The 16,211-nt window shown below is 40.3% G+C and overlaps 1 protein-coding gene across 1 annotated transcript in view; it reads right to left on the bottom strand.

The window, feature by feature from the left end:
• The window catches only part of PHLPP1 (PH domain and leucine rich repeat protein phosphatase 1), a 257,199-nt gene that overhangs the window by 67,732 nt on the left and 173,256 nt on the right, over nt 1–16,211 (bottom strand). Inside the window, exons 5-8 of the mRNA XM_054460529.2 lie at nt 11,002–11,148; nt 10,151–10,381; nt 3,044–3,246; nt 941–1,001 (exon numbers count right to left, since the gene is read on the bottom strand). Of these exons, the coding sequence (XP_054316504.1) occupies nt 941–1,001; nt 3,044–3,246; nt 10,151–10,381; nt 11,002–11,148 (642 nt within the window). The remainder of the gene's footprint in view (nt 1–940; nt 1,002–3,043; nt 3,247–10,150; nt 10,382–11,001; nt 11,149–16,211) is intronic.

The following is a 16,211-nucleotide window of genomic DNA, read 5'->3' as shown; positions in this document are numbered from 1 at the left end:
TATATTATTAAAATAGCTAAGCCTGTGTAATCTCAAGACAAAAGGCAAAATTCTGTACAAGACAAATCATACAACAGTTGTGATTAAAAAGCATGGTGACTGTTAATAAACACACTAGAATTTAAGCCCTGAAATGAGTTAACAGTTGTCACCTTGAGTGGGCCACAAACTCCCTATGTTTAGAACATTTTTGTGTATCTCCTTTGGAATTACCTTCAAAATGAGTTGCAATTTTAAAATTCATTGTTAAAAGTTTTTAAGTTTACTTGGTATAAATACATACTGTAGACACTGTCAAGCCTTTGTGCCTTCAAGAAAAAGTCTACTATAATATTTGTGGGAACTGCAATAAATATAATACACTGCAGAAGCAAATTACCATAAAAGGTAAAATGGTTAGCATATTCAAAAAGGAGCTAAGAAAACCAAGCAGGTTGTATAGAATTTCTATTTTGATAGGCTTTGTCATTATTTCCTAAGAATTCTTAGCAAAGAGATATATGTCTAAACAAGGGAGGAAAGAAATCAAAAGAAATAAAGCACTTAAAAAATTAAATCATCCTAAGACTTGGCAGAGTTTGAAAAAAATTTTTGAAAATAAAAAATAAAATTAACATTACTTCAGGGAAAGACATAAAAATATGATTCATATAATGAAAAGACTTATTAGAGCTTTAAGTCATACGGCCCTCAACTCACTCACCTTTCAAGTCCAAATGTGGTGTTCAAATTGGTGTGCACAGACACTTTGATGCTCTGGTTTGAACTACAAATGTATTTTAATCAACAGATATATATAATTTTAGAGAATAAAGTAAAAATCATTAATTTTTTAGCATTTACCTTCAAAATATTAAAAAGTACTTGTGCATAAGCTCAGACAGAATTACTAAATAATTTTCTAGTAGACTCTAGAGGGCTCTAAGACTTGACTTCTTACCTTGAAACATCCATGTAGGACAGATAATTTGGAACTGGGTAAACATCAAGTTGAACAAGTTCTAGGAAGAAAAAAAAACCCACAAAGACATTACTATCCAAATGACATAGAGACTCTTTTTCTATGTGGAACATCATTACTGTGCTTTATTCTCTATTGTTTGTTTAGTTTAGGAAGTACAATACATCATTTGTTTAACTTTGAAAGTGCAGGAAAGTAAAAAAGAACTTTTAATCACAAGATCTTCTTCAGAGATTGAAATACATCATGCATTCTAATTTCCTACCTTTTTGTTATCCATTTACTGTTGCTCTTATTGTTATTCAGGCTGAAAGATTACATCTGAAAGATTAACCACATGAGTACCATCCTTTTAAAACCCAAGGGTCCTTCCATAAAACCAAATAATGCTTCTTGTCTTTTGCCCTCATCACCTTACTGAAACAGCACTCCAGTGGGTCACAAATGACTTATTTTACTTAAATCTGAAACACTTCCTCAACACTTTATGAAATATGACACCACTGTCCCCTGTAACTGTTTCTTGGACAGAGTAGTTTGTAAATGTCCTTCTGCTTCTCTAAACAATTACCAAGTAACTCACAGATGCAGCTCCTATCTGGTTGCCCAGTCTGGCTCCAGCTAAGTGTGAGGGGCTTGTAAGTTGACCTTTGATACTAGCACTCTCCTCTCTTCCAGTTACCTTACTTCCCTGGTTTCAGGTATCACCTCTGAGCAGGTAAGTCTCAAATCAACATATGTAATCTTGACTACAAGTTCCCATTAACCCACATGAAGTCCATCATAATAACCTGGATTAGTGGAGTAGTGGATTACCCTCAACCTTCTCTTATAAATGCATTCTGTACACACTATTTTCACATTAACCACCTTAAAGCATCACTTCCATCATGTCTCCTCCACTTTAGAGTCTCTACTGGTTCTCTGTCGCTTACTATGCTAAGGCCAATGCTTGACCATCTGACAAGAGCATGCATCCCCTAATTACTTCTATGGGTTCAGAATTCCCTATCTTCTCCCAACTGCCGAACAACCCACATTCAGATTCTTTCTTCCTACTTCATTCCCACTGGTTATCTAAATCCTATAACCCTTCAGTGCTCAGCCAAACTGATTTACACTAGAAAAGATACCTATTTGAGGCTTGGCTTGTTTTTCTGAGATAACAGTAATCACATTTGAAAAATCCTTCATCTTTCAGAGCTCATGAGCTGCACTATGCATAAAACAAGTGCGTGATAAACATATGCTCAACTTGCACTAGTGAACATTTGTTTTCATTCAGTTTACTGACTGTAGGGAATGGAAACCTTCATCTTAGCAAACATATGCCCATATTACCTTTTCTTTTTTGGAACTGCCCTGATTTTCAGATTCTTAGAAAGAAATATTATTAAATGATTAAGACTCTTGCTTTATGGTGTCCTTGTAGGTATGTCATTCTGGTTTATCTTTTTTTAATTATCTTTTTTTTTTTTTTGAGACAGGGTCTCGCTCTGTCAACCAGGCTGGAGTGCAGTAGTGTGATCTCAGACCACCGCAGCCTCCACCTCCTGGGCTCCAGCAATCCTCCTGCCTCAGCTTCCCATTCCCAAGTAGCTGGGACTACAGGCATGCACCCCCACGCCCAGCTAACATTCTGGTTTATATTAAGGTGAGTTCTTTGTTAGTCAAACATGAAACTGGAGATCCTGAATGAAGTCAAAATAAAACTTCCTTTCATTCTCCAGTATTAAATAAAGGTTCCAGATTTAGTAATAAGGTAGTAAAGATCTCTAGATCTTGGTAATGTAGCCCAAGAAATAGTTCACTTTTCTCTCTTCCTTTAAGCAGAAAAATCAAATCAAAAGTGGGAGTAACTTCTCCAAATCACAATACGAGAAAAAAATTAGGGACAATAAAATTTTCCTTTTTGATTCCTTTAAACAGTAAGTCACATTTTTCTTTTGTCACTTTTATTTTAGCAAAATTTGAGCTGTTTTACTAACTACTTGAGCAAAGAACAATCAGAGGCAGAAATAATGATGCTGGGTAAATTCTTGGAACCAAAAGAGCAACTCTGATGTGGCCTATGATACATACCATTAGAAGAGGCATAGAGTGCTTTTAGGAAATAGCCACAGATGTCTAATGTGACCAGTTGATTCCTTTCACAGTGTAAAACTTCAATGTTGTTGAAAATCATGGCATCTAGATCACCAAGCTTATTGTCTCGTAGGTCAAGCTGAGTAACATGCTGTAGAAAGTCCACTTCATCTGCTATCAGCTTCCTAATTACGTTCAACCTTGAGGGCAAAGTACATAAATAGAGACTATAATTAACTGCAATGCTATAAGTAAATGGGCACACCCTAATATGAGAAATAGCGAGAAAGAACTCAATTCTCTCAGTATTATAGTTCTCCATGATTTTTGGAATCTCAGCATCCGGCCTTTCTTAACTAGCCAGAGTATCTATTTTTAGCTACAATTCCAGGAGGTTTTAACCTTCACAATATATTCTGAAACACAAGTGACACCACCACAGTTGGGAGAGGAATAAGCACATTGACTTTACCTTAATTCGCTTCAAGAGGGAAAAAAATTCCTCTTAAGCATTGACTTACAAAGAACTAGGAACTGACATCCAAGGAACTGTGAAACTATCTACACCATACCAAAAAGAACATAAGAAACAAAACTCAGAACAACTGTTATGCACATCACAACTACAACGAATATTTAATGAAGGAGAGAGGATGCATGAACAGGCGGATGAGTAGCATGGAATTAAAGGTTGAGGCGGAAAAACAGTAATGGACAGGAGTCATAACGAATAAGAGTTGCACACTGAATGGGAGCAACAGAGATGGGAATGCAAGCACATGACTCCCAACTGCTCAGGACCAGGATGAACCACCAAAACTATCTCTGTCTATAAAATACTGCTTGATAGAGTGAAGTGCAGAAAGTACTGAAACCCGGCATCGAGGATCCATTGAGAAATCTTAGAAAGCTGGACAAAAATGGGAACCAACACCTCTGTGATGAAGCAAGGCACAGGGGAAAACTGGCAGAATCTCTAGCCATAAGAACTAGTGAGCTGACTGACTGAAGTTGCTGTGGATGAACTATCAGAAAATAAGTAGTAATGGGGACTAGGAACCAAAATAACAAAGACATATTTAGCTTCAAAAGGGAGAAAAATAGATGGAAATGTCAATTTCCACTTTCTTAGGCTATGTCTAACTACTTTAAAAACAAACAACAAAAACCATCTCCTTTCCATTACAAAGCCAGCAAAGTGCTGAGATAGTGCACTTGTTTATAAGAGTACTAATATAGGATGGGTGCGGTGGCTCATACCTGTAATCCCAGCACTTTGGGAGGCCGAGGTGGGCGGTTCACGAGGTCAGGAGTTCGAGACCAGCCTGGCCAGCATGGTGAAACCCCATCTCTACTAAAAAAAAATACAAAAAATTAGCTGGGCATGGTGGCACACGCCTATAATCCCAGCTACCTGGGAGGCTGAGGCAGGAGAATTGCTTAAACCCAGGAGGCAGAGGTTGTGGTGAGCCAAGATCACGCCATTGCACTCTAGCCTGAGTGACAGAGTGAGACTTTGTCTCAAAAAAAAAAAAAAAAAGAAAGTATTAATATAAGTCTAGAGTACAGGAAAAAGCTACAGTTTCTCCGTAGTGAATTTCTGTCCTTTAAAAAAATAAAATAAACCTATGGAAAAGGAATTAAGAATAATATCCTCAAGCCACTGAAACACAAGGATGAGTTCCAGCAAAGAGCTGGGATGTGTCAACACGCAAGCACAGCATATGGCCTTTTCCAATGGCCCTAAGAGGATGTTTTTTTGGCTCCTTCTCTTTTTTTATCCCAGGTTGTAAGATTTAAAAGCTGGCCTTGACCCAGCAATCTGCCTATTTCCAAATGCTCACTAGATGACTAGAATGTGTAAACAGAATAAAAAAGAAAAAACACATCTCATCTTGGGTACAACAGACTGCAGGAATGGAACAAATGTCCCACCTTCTTCCTAATCTACACTTCGAATAACCTTCATAATGGCTTTATCATCTTCACTTGAAAGAGCCACACACAATTTCATTCAATACAATGAAATTGTATTAATGCTAAAATAATAAGCGTTGATTTAATAAGGAGACAAAAAAATCTATAACAAAAGCAAAGTTAATGTAACAAAAAAGAAAGTTAACATTTGGCTTAAGTTGTTAACTCTCACCATGACTGAAATACCAAGTTTTCAGGTTCACACAGTAATTCAGCTACTTAGGATGAACCGTTTTATTATTTGTTTAATTGACAGATAAAACTGTACATATTTATTGTGTACAGCATGACTTTTGAAATATATGTATACTGTGAAATGACTAATTCTAGCTAGTTCACATGCACTATCTCACATAGTTATTACTTATGTGGTGAAAATACTTTACATCCACTCCCTTAGCATTGTTCAAGAATACAATATATTATGGCAGGGTGTGGTAGCTCAAACTCTGTAATCCTACCACTTTGGGAGGCTGAAGTAGAAGGTTCGTTTGAGACCAGACTGGGCCACAGAGCAAGACCCCATCTCTACAAAAAATAAAAAATTAGCCAGCCATTGTGGCACGTGCCTATACTCCCAGCTATTTGAGAGGCTGGGGCAGGAAGATCACTCGAACCCAGGAGTTTGAGGCTGCAGTGAACTGTGACTGCACCATTGCATTCCAGCTTGGGTAACAAAGTGAGACCCTGTCTCAAAAAAAAAAAAAAACAAAAAAGAAAAAACAAGAATACAAACAAATACAATATATTGTTGACCACAGTCACCATGATGTAACTAGGACAAACTTTTTATTTATTTATTTATTTATTTATTTATTTTATTATTTTAAGGCAAAGTCTCGCTCTGTCACCCAGGCTGGAGTGCAGTGGCGCGATCTTGGCCCACTGCAACCTCCGCCTCCCGGGTTCAAACAAGTCTCCTGCCTTAGCCTCCCGAGTAGTTGGGACTACAGGCACATGCCACCACGGCCAGCTAATTTTTGCATTTTTAGTAGAGGCAGGGTTTTGCCATGTTGGCCAGGCTGGTCTTGAACTCCTGACCTCATGTGATCCACCCGCCTTGGCCTCCCAAAGTGCTGAGTTTACAGGAAGGAGCCACTGCACCTGGCCCAGACAAACTTTTTAAGAGGCAAAATATGATGAAAATTCCCTTCTGGCCAAGCATGGTGACTCATGCCTGTAATTCTCAGCACTTCGGGAGGCTGAGGCAAGAGAACAGCTTGAGCCCAGGAGTTTGAGCCAGCCTAGGCAACAAACTGAGGCCCCATCTCTCCAAAAAATTTCAAAATTAGCCAAGTGTGGTCGTGTGTACTTGTCATCCCAGCTACACAGGAGGCTGAGGTAGGGGGATCACTTAAGTCCAGGAGATCAAGGTTCTAATGAGCTGCGCTTGTACCACTGCACTCCAGCCTTTGAAGGGCTATGGTGATGGTGACAGCGATGATGACCTATGGCTTTGTTGCAGTAAGAGATGCATAAAACAAGGTGTTTTTCAACAGATTTCACAATTTAGTAAGGAGAGTCAAATATGTTTTATAAAACACAGGAACTACAGATACGTGATAAGTGCCATGAATGATGTATAAAATGCAGAGAATGGTTTTTAAAAAAAAAGGCTATGGAAAAGGAAGCAACTCATCTGATTCCCAAGAGTAGGCAGAATGGAACAGGTGTACACGGGAGAAGAAAAGCAGGTGCGAGGAAGCAATGGAACAGCCTCTGCATCAAACAGAAGAGCACAGGGCAAGTTTTGTGCCTGCCTGAATAGCTTCTACAGGAGTGCAGGGTATGCGAGGGTCTGTGCTATAAAGGTGGGTGAGGCAATTAACCAAGGACTGGACCTACTAAGGACTAACACTGGGGTTGAAGGATAAATAAAAACAGTGCTTAAATTATCTATGGTGAAGGAGACCTATTTTCTAAAGTTGTAATTCATGACAGACTGATGTACAGTACAAAACCCATACACAGCTCACATCACATGCAACTCACTGTGCAAGTTTGACAACATCTAAATTAGTTGAGGCCAGGTGCGGTGGCTCATGGCTGTAACCCCAGCACTTTGGGAGGCCGAAGCAGGTGGATCACTTGAGATCAGGAGTTCGAGACCAGCCTGGCCAACATGGTGAAACCCTGTTTCTACTAAAAATACAAAAAATTAGCCAGTCATGGTGATGGGTGCCTGTAATCCCAGCTACTTGGGAGGCTGAGGCAGGAAAATCGCTTAAATCTGGGAAGCGGAGGTTGCAGTGAGCCGAGATCACACCACTGCACTCCAGTGTGGGCAACAAGAAATTCCGTCTCAAAAAAAAAAATAATAATAATAAATAAAATAAAATAAAATAAACTAGTTGATTCCCTGTACAACAAGAATCAACTCATAATACAGCTGGATATTGTGGCAATGTCAAATCATTGTATGATACTAAAATATTAGTCTCAACTTCTGTACACACCTCATTGTGGAAAAGTAGCAAATAGTTAACTTGCCACCACAGGTTGGAGGCCCACACATGAGCAGCTCAGAGATAGAGCCTCATCCTCAAGGGACTCACATACCAGTGGGCTGAAACCAAATATGAGGGCTTGAATACCTTGAACAAGAGAACCGCAGGCTCTGAGCAAAATTGTGCTTGCTTGGGAGGCTGCACAATGGCAGCAAATGGCTCAGCTAGAAGACAACAGTCACAGTGAGAAGAAAAAGGAAGGGATGAAAGAGAGAAACTCATGTAAAAGAAGAGCTGACAGAATCAGCCAAGAGTTATGTGTCTGGAAAACCAATGAGGTGGTGTTGCTATCAGCAAAAAAAGAAATCCATGAGAAAGAACTGGTTGAGTAAGAAAGACACTGAACTCTGTTTTACATGTATTTGGTTAAATGTGTCAATAGGGAAAACCAAGAAGTTATCCAGCTGGCAGCTTAAGTGGAACTGGTCTCAAGAAGTCAAAGAAGGAATAGGGAAAGACTGGGGAATGATTAACATCAAAATGAAAGGTGAAAATGAAGCCTGAGAGTATATGCAACCACCAAGGCAGAAAACATGGATAGAAAGAGAAGTGACCAAGAAGTAACAGCCACACTTTGTACAAAGAGGAGAAAGAGGAGAGGGGAGGAGGAATTATTAATGATGCCACAGAAGAAATAATATTGAACTCAAAGAACATCAATGCAAAGAAAAAAATAATCAATCTGATGTACCATTTCCATTTAAAGGGGAAAAAAAAACTGAATAAAAGTAGCCCTTTACTTAGAGAAACTAAGCAAGACTCTCCTTAAATTACTCCACTACCTTTGATTTTAAGTATTAAGGCAGAATTAGGCTGGGTGTGGTGGCTCATGTCTGTAATCCCAGCACTTTGAGAGGTCAAGGCAGGTGGATCACTTGAAGTCAGGAGTTCAAGACCAGTCTGGCCAATATGGTGAAACCCTGTCTTTACTAAAAATACAAAAACTAGCCAGGTGTGGTGGCGGGCACCTGTAATCCCAGCTACTCGGGAGGTTGAGGGAGGAGAATCTCTTGAACCCGGGAGGTGGAGGTTGCAGTGAGATGAGATCATGCCACTGCACTCCAGCCTGGGCGACAGAGAGATACTCTATCTCTGAAAACAGAAGCAAAAACAAAAACAATAAACAACAAATAAAGTATTAAGGCAGAATTAGAACAAACCTGATCTGATTTTCCCCTCCTCAGCTCAGGGGCCAGGAAGGAAGCAGTTACTCATGGTCACTCAACATTTACAGAGTGTCTAATGTCTATTCTGGTATTTAAATATCCTGTAGGTGACGTCATCTAAAAACTCAAGTTAGAACTATGAATCTGAAGAATTTATAAAGCTCTTCCTAAGATTTATTACTTCTCGACATTTTAGATTGATCTTATGTGTAAGCTAATTCAGATCAAGAAAAATGATGTCTCCCTAAACGTACCAGGTAACTCAGAAATCATCTCATTCTTGCTACCTGAGGTCAGTGCAAGCCATTGTCCTTGGCTCTAATGAAGTTCTACCACTGGTGGATGAATAAAATAGGGCTTAAATTCTGGAATATGAGGGTTTTCTAAATACAAGGAACTCAGAGGCAAATAATGTTAACAATTTAGAAAGCAAGTTAACAAAGTGTTTAGAGTTCCTTATCTTGTCACATTCCAAGAAATTCTCAAAAATTAGATAAATTATAACCACTTTTACCTCCAAATCAAGAATTTTATATCTGCAAATTGCTAATACTTCCCTAGGAGGGACAGGTCTGATTCCTTTATTCTGAGGAAAGGTGAAGCCAAGTAATTCTTTATGGGACTGGAATGTATAGGTTTCCTAGGCTGAACCATATGAAAGGAGAAGAAAGGGGAGCAAAAGGTGATGCTCCTTTACACTGATGAAACTGAACATGCCTGAGTACTTGGGAGGCTGAGGCAGGAAGATCACCTGAGCCCAGAAGTTTGAGGCTGCAGTGAGCTCTGAGCACATCATTACACTCCAGGCTGGGCAAGAGAGCAAGGCCCTATCTCTTTAAAAACAACAACAAAAAACAGGACGGGCACGGTGGCTCATGCCTGTAATCCCAGCACTTTGGGAGGCCGAGGTGGGCGGATCACGAGGTCAGCAGATCGAGACCATCCTGGCTAACACAGTGAAAACCCATCTCTACTAAAAATACAAAAAAATTAGTCAGGTGTGGTAGTGGGTGCCTGTAGTCCCAGCTACTATGGAGGCTGAGACAGGAGAATGGCGTGAACCTGGGAGGCAAAGCTTGCAGTAAGCCGAGATCAGGCCACCACACTCCAGCCTGGGCGACAGAGCGAGACTTCAAAACAACAACAACAACAACAACAACAACGAAACCAAAAACCAACAACAACAACAAAAAATAAAACAAAAACAAAAAACAGCTCTCTCACTCAACTGGGTTCCAATTTGCAAAACAAAGACCTTCAAGACATACATCACTGAGAAAGTTTCCAGTAATAGCAAACCCTACTATTAATCATAATTCTTCCCTCTAGGCAGAAATAGAAAAACAGGCCCACATTCAATTACCCAGCCTGTTTGCCTTGGTTAATAACCTACTCCCCACCCCTGCAATATAAGCCAACCACTCAAATGAGATCTATTTCTCAAAAATGGTTACCTTAGATCCACATGTTTAATGTGAGGCATTTTTCTTAAAGCCTGTAGCCTAAGGGTCTCCATACAGTTTCCGGACATACAAAGTTTATCCACAGCAGTCAATTTCTCCAATACTTCGGGAATGTCAGTAAATTCATTGAAAGAAAGACCCAGATAACTAAGCTGCTTCATGTTCTCCAACTCAGCAGGAAGGGATTGGAGAAAGTTTCCATCCAACAAAAATGTCTGTAAGCTATTAGAGAAAACATAAGAATTACAAACAGAATGTATAAATTTTACATCTTTATTATCAACATACAAGTTCCATAAGTGTAGATCATATTACCAGAAAATGTATTACTCTTCGCAAAATGCCTAAGGGCAGGGCCTGAGGCAATAATGGACCAAAAAGAAATAATCAGAGATAAGCATCTTAATCCTTTATTGAAAATGAAAAATTATGACTAGTTTTCCCAATCTGAATAGGCTTAAATGGGAGCAATGTGAGCTGTGATATGAATTGATTCAGATATCCTTTGGACTTTCCTTGTTATTTCTTAAAATTAATTTCTAAGTCTTAGAATTCAATAGAACTCAGAAAAATGAGAACATAACCCACATTCCATGTTTAGACATACTCATCTGTAGGGATCTTCAGTTCTAAACAAGAATATTTAATTTTTTTACAAGACCGTAAGGAGTACAAATCCAACACATGAACTCCATATGGACTACACAGTCCCTGATCTCTTGATTTGGGGCCAGGACTTACATGACCAACATAACAAGTTAACTAATCTCATGTGCCACACCCCCAATGCAGCTTCCCTGGGGCTTCTGGATATACCAGCCAGTGGGGTTTGAAGTACACACTTGTGCATCACTCCAACGGCTGACGGGACTGATCGCAGGGCATTGCAGGACACGTTCAGCTCTGCCAGGGTTGGAATACTGCAGACTGCCAGTGGGAAGTCCCCTAAATGATTATTGGAAAGGTTAAGACTCTTCAACTTGGTGAACCTATTACAATACAGCAAAACAAAAGGGAAAAAAAGAGACAAATGTCATTAACATCATAATTTTAGCATAGCCTAACAGATAATCCAGCCCAACTCCCAAATTCAACTGAAGAGGAAATGGGGGCCCCAGAGAGGTTAAGGAGCAGCAGCACTGGAATGCACATCTGCTGACTCTAAGGCCAGTGTTTTACCTAAAATGTAAACATTCTATCTAAAAACAAACTTTTCCCTCTAAAATAAGGTTGAATATTTCAGGAAGTGCATTCTGCTGGAGTAAGTTTTTTAGCAGTATCTCAATTAGCTTAATTAACACAGTGTAAATGGCCCCAGTGAAGGAGGAACGGGACCAGGCAGAGCTGGCGTTAGCCCTTCTGGAGTGGGTGCTGTTCCAGACAAGTCAAAAACTTCTGTTTCATGTTTCTCAAACCCAAAACTGAAATAATAAAAACTTATCAAAACAATACTCTCTCTAAGGTAACCAGGACTTTGCAGTTCCAAATTCAAGAACCAATTATCAGCTGGGCCCGGTGGCTCAGACCTGTAATCCTAGCACTTTGGGAAGCCAAGATGAGTGGATCACTTGAGGCCAGAAGTTTGGGACCAGCCTGGCCAACATGGTGAAACCCCATCTCTACCAAAAACACAAAAAATTAACCGGGCATGGTGGTGCATGCCTGTAATCCCAGCTACTCGGGAGGCTGAGGCACAAGAATCACTTGAACCTGGGAGGTGGAGGTTGCAGTGAGCTGAGATTGCACTCCTGGAATGTAGCCTGGGCGACAGAGTGAGACTCTATCTCAAAAAAGAACCAACTGTCATTCGTCGATCTCAATACAGTACTTGATTGATGCTGCTGACCACACACCACCCTTCTTCTTCTTAGCTCTCTTAAGCCCTCTTCTCCTGTATTACCTTCCTTTTCTTCATCTTTTCTTCCCCAACCCAAATTGAAGTAATCTTCATAGATAGGTTTTTTAGCAGTTTCATGCTCTCTCTAAACTGTTTTCCTTGGAAATGTTTTGACTCCTGTGTGAACAATTATCTCAGTCCCATCACATGCTGGCTCCTCTCCTGAGCTACCTCACATTTCCAGCCCCAAACTGAACCTACCATCTTTATTCCAAACTGGCATTTCTTTTTCCTCTATTTTTGTTAATAGCCCTTTCATTTTCACAGTTGCCCAAGCAACTTAAGCAATTAAAGAAGCTATCTTTAATTTTTTACTTCTCTCTGCACTCTTACATTTGGCCTATCAACGACCTCTACACCATCTCTAAACGAGATAAGAATCAGATGAGTGACTGGAGTGACTGCATTATGCTAACTCCTTTAAAAACCGCCCACATCTAATACTAGACAGTAGGCACTCTGCCTAGAAGAGACACACACACTCTAAAAATAAACACAATTCAACCCAATCAGTATATGTTAAGCTGTATTCTAAATAGTTAAATAAAAGTTGATTCTAAACGGAAAGCTGACAATGTACCTATTTGACAGGTTGAGTGTTACCTTGATTTTTAAATAATACCTGTTTACTTGGATGGCTGAGTATAATAGACCTAATTGTATTTTAAATTAAAAAAAAATCACTTAGGAAAGAATTATTTCTAAATCTGAATAATCGTTTTTAAACTGTTTTATATTAGAGCCATTAGGCCTTCTTAAAGAATGCTTGTCCTCAGCCAGGTGCAGTGGCTCATGCCTGTAATCCCAGCACTTTGGGAGGCCGAGGTGGGCGGATCACGTGAGGTCAGGAGTTCAAGACCAGCCTGTCCAACATGATGAAACTTCGTCTCTACTAAAAACACAAAAAAAATGAGCCAGCCATGTTGGCGGGCACCTGTAGTCCCAGCTATGCTGGAGGCTGAGGCAGAAGAATTGCTTGAACCTGGGAGACAGAGGTTGCGGTAAGACGAGATCACGCCTCTGCACTCCAGCCTGGGCGATAGAGCAAGACTCCGTCTCAAAAAAAAAAAAAAAAAAAGCCTATCCACTATTCTGATTATTTATAATCACTGCAAAACACAAGCTAGAATTACAGAGTCTCTTATTCCTAGTCCAGTGATTCTAAAAGCAGGCTTGGGAGACCCCAGAAGAGGTACCCAAGACCCTTTCAGAAGATCTACATGGTCAAACTTTTTTTTTTTTTTTTGAGACCAAGTCTCACTCTGTCGCCCAGGCTGGAGTGCAGTGGTGCGATCTCGGCTCACTGCAAGCTCCGCCTCCTGGGTTCATGCCGTTCTCCTGCCTCAGCCTCCCGAGTAGCTGGGACTACAGGCACCCGCCACCATGCCTGGCTAATTTTTTGTATTTTTAGTAGAGGCGGGTTTTCACCATGTTGGCCAGGATGGTCTCGATCTCCTGACCTCGTGATCCATCTGCCTCAGCCTCCCAAAGTGCTGGATTACAGGCATAAGCCACCGTGCCTGGCTGGTCAAACTATTTTTATAACAATACTAAAATGTTACTTGCTTTGTGCCACTTTCTTCCACACACCTAACTGTCACTCTCGTATTTCAGTGGAGACTTCCAGACAGTACCTGCTTTTGTAATAGCACACCAGATGGAATACACAAAGAGATATGAGAATCCAGCCAGATATTAAAAGATTCTCCAAAATAGAAAACAATGACACTCTGGCCGGGCGTGGTGGCTCACACCTGTAATCCCAGCACTTTGGGAGGCTGAGGCAGGTGGATCACATGAGGTCAGGAGTTTGAGACCAGCCTGGCCAACATGGTGAAACCCTGTCTCTACTAAAAATACAAAAATTAGCTGGGCGTGGTGGTGTGTGCCTGTAGTCCCAGCTACTCAGGAGGCTGAGGCAGGAGAATCGCTTGAACCTGGGAGGCGGAGGTCGCAGTGAGCCGAGATCGTGCCATTGCATTCCAGCCTGGGTGACAGGAGCAAAACTCCGTAAAAAAAAAAAAAAAAAAGTAAGACAATGAAAAGAAAACAATGACACTCGTCTTACTATTTTTGTTTTGAAAAACTGTTTTTTCATTTAAAAAGTTACTAAAAACGTCATTTATGTTAATATGGTTTATTGCTGTCTAAATGAATTAATATACATTAAAAAATTTCTTTCTTTTTTTTTTTTGAGAAAGGTTCTCTATCGACAAGGCTAGAATGCAGTGGTGGGATCATGGGTCACTGCAGCCTCAACTTCCTGGGCTCAGGTGATCCTCCCACCTCAGCCTCCTGAGTAGCTGGGACTACATGCACGCACCACCAAACCCAGCTAATTTTTTTTTTTTTTTTTGTAGAGACGAAGTTTTGCCATTTTGCCCAGGCTGGTCCTGAACTCCTGGGCTCAAGCCATCTGCCTGTCTTGGCCTCCCAAAGTGTTAGAACTAAAGGCATGAGTCATCGTGCCTACCCTAAAATATTTCTTTTCTTTTTTTGAGACAGAGTCTAGCTCTGTCATCTAGGCTGGAGTGCAGGGGCATGATCTCGGCTCACTGCAACCTCCACCTCCTGGGTTGCAATTCTCCTGCCTCAGCCTCCCAAGTAGCTGGGATTACAGGTGCCCAGAACCATGTTTGGCTAATTTTTGTATTTTTAGTAGAGATAGAGTTTCACTATGTTGGCCAGGCTGGTCTCCAACTCCTGACCTCAGGTGATCCGCCCGCCTTGGCCTCCCAAACTGTTGGGATTACAGGCGTGAGCCACTGCACCCAGCCTATATTTCTTAGTTTAAATTTATAATTCAGCAAATATCGATATATATAATTGACATAAATAAATGTTGCTTAAGGTCCTCAATATTTTAGAGAGCAAAGGAGTCCTGAAATAAGATTGCCATATAAAACACAGTACATCCAGTTAAATTTAAATTTCAGATAAACAATAAATATTTTTAATAGTATGTCCTAAACATTGCATCATAGGGCACACTTACACTGAAAAAAGTTATTCAGTGTTTATATGAAATTCAAATTTAACTGGTGCTTCCTCCCCTATCCCCTAACCTAAATCTGGCAACTCTATCTGATATAAAATGTTTATCCCAGGCATCACAGATGAAACTGCTGCTCTAGTTCAAACAAAAACAGCATTCCACTTTCTAGATATTTTTCCCCATTTGGGAGAATGGGCCAGTTTTAAAATTTGCATCCAATTAAATTAACTTAAAAAAAAGTTCCTCTAGGAAGAAAAAAAATCCACTAGACATTATCCAAGATAATAGAGCACGCGAACTTTTCAAAAGTGGGGAACAGAAAGATTGCAGAGCTAGTAATTACTCAAGATGAGAAATGAAAGCATTGGCTTTTGGAAAAGTATAGGTCAATAATGTGGCGGGGGGGTGGTGTTTAATTCATTTGTGCAAATAAATTTACTAGGATGATATCACTCCTGAGGATAAAGGAAAGCAGCAATATGCTGAATGAGGAAAATGCAATTAACAAGTTTTAAATGGAAAAGAAGGCTTGGCAGAGTGGCTCACGCCTGTAATCCCAGCACTTTGGGAGGCTGAGGCGGATGAATCACCTGAGGTCAAGACTTCGAGACCAGCCTGGCCAAAATGGTGAGACCCCATCTCTACTAAAAATATAAAAATTAGCCGAGCGTGGTGGCGGGTGCCTGTAGTCCAGCTACTCGGCTGGCTGAGGCAGGAGAATCACTTGAACCAGGGAGGCAGAGGTTGCAGTGAGCCGAGATCATGCCACTGCACTCCAGCCTGGGTGACAAAGCAAGACTCCATCTCAAAACAAAATAAATAAATAAACAAATAAATAAATAAATAAAATACATGGAAAAGAAAAAAAAAACCTCTTAACAAATATCTCCCATTCATTTTATGTATATACAAACATTGTGAAAGTGATAATGACCCCCACCTCTAATTATAAAGAGAAAGAGATACAACCATTCTCTGCATCAGCTAAATGAGAAAACACTACTAGCTTTATGTAAAGAGAACTGCCCTCAGTCCTAGGTGCCAAGTGCCCCCTACAGAACAAGGAGTCGGGGGCACCCTTTCCCTAGAGCTGCAAGGTCCAGTATAATACCACAAGTGCCAGGTAGCACTGAGCACCTGAAATGGGACTAGTCCTAATG

This window comes from Pongo pygmaeus, chromosome 17 (assembly GCF_028885625.2).
Source record: "Pongo pygmaeus isolate AG05252 chromosome 17, NHGRI_mPonPyg2-v2.0_pri, whole genome shotgun sequence".
Classification (NCBI taxonomy): Eukaryota; Metazoa; Chordata; class Mammalia; order Primates; family Hominidae; genus Pongo; species Pongo pygmaeus.
Note: the sequence above shows the minus strand (reverse complement) of the source record. Positions and strands in the feature narration are given on the sequence as shown.